The 6658-nt window shown below is 43.3% G+C and overlaps 1 protein-coding gene across 1 annotated transcript; it reads left to right on the top strand.

Moving 5' to 3' along the window:
* The first annotated feature begins 1616 nt into the window (after window positions 1-1616).
* On the top strand, window positions 1617-6381 carry spry4 (sprouty homolog 4 (Drosophila)). The gene is made up of 2 exons (XM_010871113.5): window positions 1617-1767; window positions 3968-6381. The coding sequence occupies exon 2, from the start codon at window positions 4000-4002 to the stop codon at window positions 4963-4965; it is 966 nt and encodes a 321-aa protein (XP_010869415.1). The 5' UTR covers window positions 1617-1767; window positions 3968-3999; the 3' UTR covers window positions 4966-6381.
* The last annotated feature ends 277 nt before the right edge of the window (window positions 6382-6658 follow it).

Below are 6658 nucleotides of genomic sequence, written 5' to 3'. Positions count from 1 at the left end.
AAGATTATTTCATGCATATACTGTCTGCCTTGATGACCACGCTGACAAATATATTGGCTGCAATTCAGCAGGCAGTTTGTGCAACCCATGCCTGGGAGCCACACAGCTGCAGAGAACGAAAAAGAAGGAAAGAGAGAGAAAGAAAGAAAGAGAAGAGGGACAAAAAAAGAATGTAATAGTGAGAGAAAAAGAGAGAAATAGAAAGAATGAAAATGAGAGAGAGAGAGAGAGAAGAAAAAAAGAGTAGAGAAAAAAAAAAGTAGAAAGACAAACAAATGAGAACGGCAGAGAGAGGAGAGATAGAATGAGGGAGTGCTCACTGGAAGAGTTCCACCAGGCCAGAAGTCCATAGCCAAGTGCCACTACTGTCCAAAGACACAATTGGAGTAGTAAAGGACCTTTATTTATTTTTAGGATTTGTGTTAATCCAATTTCCAGTATGTGGTCATTAGTGCTGAATAGAAAAGATATCACACTGGGAAGGAGAGTCAGGTAAATACCAATTCACAATTTACAGAACACTCAGCTATTTCCCTAATGCTGTATTGGTCTCAAATACATTAAATAAATACAAAGCATTGCCTATTTATTTACCCACGACCAAGCCCTCAAAAGCCTACAATGTGGCCGTGTTAACATGTAGGTGATGTTGTCATGGAAATCTGTGCTAATGTAGTGGGTGACTATTAACCTTTGACAGCTTTAAAGGCACAAGCTGGGAGCTGCATGCTATCCGTGGGGGAAGGGCGGACAGTGGGATGTTAAAAAAGGAAATTCACACTCATTTCCTTCTTGTGGTTTCGGTACAAATCAACAACATCCTGTTCTTTTGTGAATCCTGCATGCGTTTCACAGTTAGGCGTCATAACATGGCCTTTTGCACGGCATCGACTCGACTGCAACTGCAGTGAAGAGAGAAAGCAAATACCTAAATAAATAGAATCACGACTTAAGCAGCATCTGTACAAAATGACCACCTTCTTTCAATCATGATCAACAAAATACAGGCCTGCTTAAGTAATGGCATACCCTTTATGTGAAATGCACAAACTCATTCAGATGTTTTCATTTCGATACAAAGCTTTTTTGCATAGCATTTCATGGCGATCCCCATAGTGGTACGCTGCTTTTCTATACACAACAATATGTTCCCTCTAAACGACATCAAATCTGTATTTTCTTAAAATTTAAAAATATATATTTTCCAGTACCCCATTTAAATGATCGCGATGCCCCCTGACATGAGATTAAATATTCGGACATTTGCATTCCTTTTCAGGTCGTAGGCCGCTTGGGAAACATGAATGAGTGAATGCATACATAAATAACTAGCATGGCGTGAGGCACAAAACCGCCTCATTCATGTAATCCTCTCAGACATTGCTCTTGTGACGAAAAGCTCCCAATTCTTCCATTCATGAAATCTTGGTATCACGCTTGCGCAATGAAATTCGGAGTCCTCCCATTCATAAAAATGTTACCCCCGCATTTGAGCTCGGAGTCGTTCTGCCCTCCCATTCACAAAAAAATCTGTCAAGGCATCTGCGCAGTACGTTCTTCACCCTCCCATTCATAAAAACCCATTTCTCCATGTACTTGCAACATCGTATCAAAAAGACCGTGTCCTCACCGCAGTACGGATCGAGTGGATAGTGTTGAAGAATTTTTTGCTGGGTGTTATTATTATTTTTTGCTTGGGAGTAATATTGTTGGAATATACATGCGGTCCTCCAGCTCAACAGATACACGCGCTGCTAGTCTGGAAAAGTAAGTTATTCTCTCAGATTTACAAATATATCCTTTCGGAATAGGCGACTGGGGTTTATGTAACCCATCACATTTTGGTTAAATTCGATTATCATGTTCGAATATACAGTGTTGAGAATTGCGTGGGTAAAAAACCTGGCTCTTTTGCAACAAGCTGTTCCAGTATTTGCAGTTTGTGTAAATAACTAACCACGGATCCGTAGCAAGGTTAGGGCGAGAGAAGAATAATCATGAGAGCGAATAAAATAAAACGAGCATAAACGCTGTTTTCATTGACTTTACATTGTTCATTCTTAAAAGCGTTATATGCGCCGTTTATACACGTCTTAGAAATGTTGTAGTTAAAGCAACATAGCATAACGTATTAGTTACGGAGTTGTACGGTCACTGCTCACCGTTTGCATTATCGAGGATCGTTGCACGACGCTTCACTGCTGCGCTCGAGCTGGCACATAGTGTGTAATGTCAGGTGGTTTTGTAAATTATTCCTTTAAAAAAAAAAAAACGACTTAAATCAACTAAACAGTTTGTCCAATAAAATGGACGGGGTTTCGTTTAACTACCCCTCTTCCATAAACCAGTCGCTCACACTTCAGCCACTTAAAAAAGGAGTCTATGTTCTCTAGGCGATTTAGCTACTGTTAATAAGGTCTATGTCACATGAAGTGCTTTCATCATATTTCGATAAATATTTAGTCAGACGTGACCTTTATTTTGTCATTCTAACCAGTGCAGTGAGTCGACTCGCCTCCGGTTTAATCACTCAGTTCATCCACATAGAGGGGAGGGGGACACTCTACAGTCTGTGAATTCAATAGGTAGCCTACTACATTAGATGTGGAGCATTTGTCCCTTGCCAGTAATGTAGCAACAGGTTAATGCATTAATATTCTGTTTCCAGGCCAGCTACACAACTAATTAAATTTACTGTAAATTTGTGTGGAAAAACTATCCACCAACCCTATTAATCAATAAAATAATTACAGTATTGTTCATCAACACATGAAAATACTCTACTAAGTTGATACAATACCTTAAATGTCATTTTCACTACATATCCTAAATGTATTCATGGAACTAATAAATGTCTTCATACTTCATGGATTTTCACTTTGAGACTTTGATCACAGATCTAGGCCTGAAGCCCACAACACTACAGCATAGTAGCTGGGGGAGACCAGGGATAAATATAACACATATAATATCTAATTTAGGAAAACCAAAAAAATGCATGGGTATTCTTAAAACTTTACAAGTATGTAAAGGAATTAACAACATATTTGTTTATTGAACATGTAGTTCCTACATATAAGTTGTGAGGCCTTACAACTGACACTGTGGAACACATAGCCCCTGTCTCCCCTACCCACCTATTAGTAATGGTTGTGCTTTGTGGGCCAACTGTGAAGTAGAATAGGTGCCTTTATTGTCTGCTTTACTCATTCGGGGGAAAACTTGCTTGTAAGTCTGTTTTGGCACGCATATTGTACTCTCAAAACTAGCATCCCACTCTCGTAAAGATCAAAGAGGTAAACTACAAAGAAGGATCAAGTAGCGAGCTAGCTTGCATAAAAATCCTGAAATTATGTATATTTCATTTTTCGGTTAAAGATAAGCTTTATAAAGGCTTGGTTGAATGAACTCAACAGTCAAAACAACATACATTAACTTTCTTAATGAATCAGGAAATTATCCGTTTTTTCTGGATGTTTATCAAATATACCTGGCTAACTAATTGACGGGTACAGAGAAACATGTTATTTGTCACTAGCAGAAATAATTGTTAGTTAGGTTACCTCAGGCTTGTACTCCCAGTATTGTATAGTCTTGTCTTGTGTCCTAACATGCAAGATTTAAGAAAAACAGACAAAATTCAGTATGAAATCTTTGTCCACTCACCAAAGATGTTGCACAATTTGAAAAAAACCCTGCTATATCTAATTCCTGAATCTTTGAATGGTCCTTTGGTCTATGGGGCCTCTCTTTGTCTAAATCAAATTTGGCATGAGCTCAATTCAGCTTATCGTGTCAGCTGTGTGGTATTTCTCCTCATGAGAAAGTGCGGAAGACTCATTCTGTAAGACTCCATACTGACACATCTTGTACTACCACTGACACCTGGAGCCACGGGTTCGACACGGGTTTGTGTACTAATGGTGGCTATTCCGGGAGGCTGACGGTTGTTTCTCTGTTCTCGCAGGACTGATAGATGTTGAGCTCTCCGTTTGCTGCATGAGGGACACAACCGCACAGATGGAGTCAAGGGTTCCCCATCACATCCCCGGGATGTCTTCCTCCATTATATCCCAGCCACTGCTGGACAGTAGGGTCCCCTACGGACGGCTTCAGCACCCGCTCACCATCTTCCCCATCGACCAGATCAAGTCGTCCCACGCGGAGAACGACTACATCGACAGTCCCGCCGTGGTCTCTCAGCAGCCCACCAGCCAGAAGGCCGCCAGCAGGGGCTCCAACGAGGCCCTACTAGAAGCCCCCCACCACCCAAGCCTGGCGCGCAGCGACCCGCACGACGCCACCACGCACCCCTGGATCTCCTTCAGCGGGCGGCCCAGCTCCGTCAGCAGCAGCAGCAGCACGTCGTCGGACCAGAGGCTACTGGACCACGCGGCCCCCACGCCCGTACTGGACCACGGCTCCGCGGCGGCGCCCGGGGCCCCGTGCTGCGAGCCCAAGGTGGTCACCTCCACTCCGCTGGACCCGAAGGCTGCGGCCCGGGGCGCCGCCGCGGCCACGGACAAGAAGCACTCGCTGCCATGCGAGACGTGCGGGAAGTGTCGTTGCACAGAGTGCACGCTGCCTCGGACCCTGCCCTCCTGCTGGGTGTGCAACCAGGAGTGCCTGTGCTCCGTGCAGAGCCTGGTGGACTCGGCCACCTGCATGTGCCTGGTCAAGGCCATTTTCTACCACTGCACCGAGGACGAGGACGACGAGGGCTCGTGCGCCGACCGGCCGTGCTCCTGCCGCCAGTCCCACTGCTGCGCCCGCTGGTCTTTCATGGCGGCGGCGTCCCTGCTGCTGCCCTGCCTGGTGTGCTACCTGCCGGCCACGGGCTGCGTCAAACTGTCGCAGAAGTGCTACGACCGGGCCAGCCGCCCGGGGTGCCGCTGCAAGAACTCCCAGTCGGCCTGCCAGGGCTTGCAGGTCAAGGCCGGGGTCCAGGAGAAACAGGGGTCATGACGCTGACCGGCTGCTGCCTTATGCCCCCCGCCCCGCCCCGCCCACACAACCGACTCCCTCCGCTGGAGGACCTTCCCCCGAAAACCACGGTACTTTTTGTTTCGGTGACGCTTTGCCGTGCGGGTCCAAAATAGGTGTGTCTGTTAGATCGGTTGGCCTGGTTCTGGAGAACCGCTAAGTGTGACAGACTGGTGAATTTTGTTTTCTAAAATGGCTGAAGGCATAAGTCATTCTACATCTATGCTGCTCTAATTTTCCAGCTTTATCATAGCTGTCATAGCTCCATGACAAATTGAACCTTAGTCGTTGTCCTCCGAACATAAATCTGTATGCAGTATGTTTAAGAAAATAGGTCTGTCCCAAAGCAGTTTCCATCAGTTTGTACAAACTGTTGATTCCCTTTCAAATAGCTTAGGGGTATACTTAAAGGCCCAGTGCAGCCAAAATCCACTTTTTTCCTTTGTTATATAATGTTGTATTACAGCACATGGAACTAACACTGAAAAAGTTTGAGAAGAGAACTATTATACATTATTTCCTGAAAGTTGCTTGTTGAAAATACAATTTACAAAGGACCTTGAAAATCATTGCATGTGCAGGAGTTTCATCATTCTTTGGTGTTTCATGCAGCGAATAGGTAAATAGACCAATAACAAGGAGTTCCAAACCTTTCTGCCAATAACAGCTAGTTTTCAGTACTCCCCTCCCAACTCAGACCACTCCCAGAAAGTCCTCACAAAATTATTTCTTGATAGTTTTTTGATAAAAAATGACTTTTGTCCATTTTAATGGAAACCTATAGCAGGAAGGTACTTCTTTTTTACACACTAAGGATTTTAATTGAAATGAAAATATGGCTGCATTGGGCATTTAAGGTGAAACAGACTCTGTACTGCCCACTATGTACTGAATATTCTTTAGTGGTCATTGCCACATAAGCCTTCCTGTTGCTATCCTGATGTTGAGCTTTTAACTAGGTAACAATGTGAGAGGTAAAGGGGTGTGGCTTTGGAGCAACCTGTCAGTCAGACAGCAATTAGAATTTTAATGTTTCTGTCTTTTTGTATTTGTTATTTTTGTTTGTCTGATACTAAGGTCATACCACAAGTGAGTAAAAAACTGTTTCAGGATTTTGAACCTACACTAATAACAATCACGTAAAACTATTGCATGTCATGCCCGCTGTGAAGTTAGGTATTGGTTGACATCAGTGGTAGATGTGGCACAATATTCCATCATTAGAATACGGTCCAGTACGTAAAAACTGCGTACATGCCTAGTTGACTTAACTTTGCTCAAAAGGGCAAAGAACATTTTATAAAGGGCAAAGAACATTTTATAAAGGGCAAAATAGCTAAATTGTGAATTATTTAGGAAGAGTAAGCCAAGAGAGGAAATGAAATGAAATAGCCTTTTCAGAAGGAGCAAGAGGGTTGAGTGAAGTGGTACAGTATCTAGCCAGCCTTAGTTCAATCAAACCTGACACTTGCACAACCTTTTTAGAGGAAGCAAACACCCCTATGATGAACTAAAGCACAGTATTAAGTGTAAAAAACTTAATGTATTTTACTTTACTCTGTAAACTATTTTGAGTCTACATTGTATCCCCCCCCACTACGCAATCTCTCACAACTTTAGCTGTAATGCTGACTTTGTTGTCTGTTAGAAAACTTTAGTTACTCAAAATATATTT

The sequence above is a fragment of the Esox lucius genome, chromosome 7 (assembly GCF_011004845.1).
Source record: "Esox lucius isolate fEsoLuc1 chromosome 7, fEsoLuc1.pri, whole genome shotgun sequence".
In the NCBI taxonomy this organism is placed as follows: Eukaryota; Metazoa; Chordata; class Actinopteri; order Esociformes; family Esocidae; genus Esox; species Esox lucius.
Note: the sequence above shows the minus strand (reverse complement) of the source record. Positions and strands in the feature narration are given on the sequence as shown.

What these genes read in the sequence shown, in the direction of transcription:
- spry4 (XM_010871113.5), top strand. Translation starts at nt 4,000, where the DNA reads ATGAGGGACACAACCGCACAGATGGAGTCAAGGGTTCCCCATCACATC.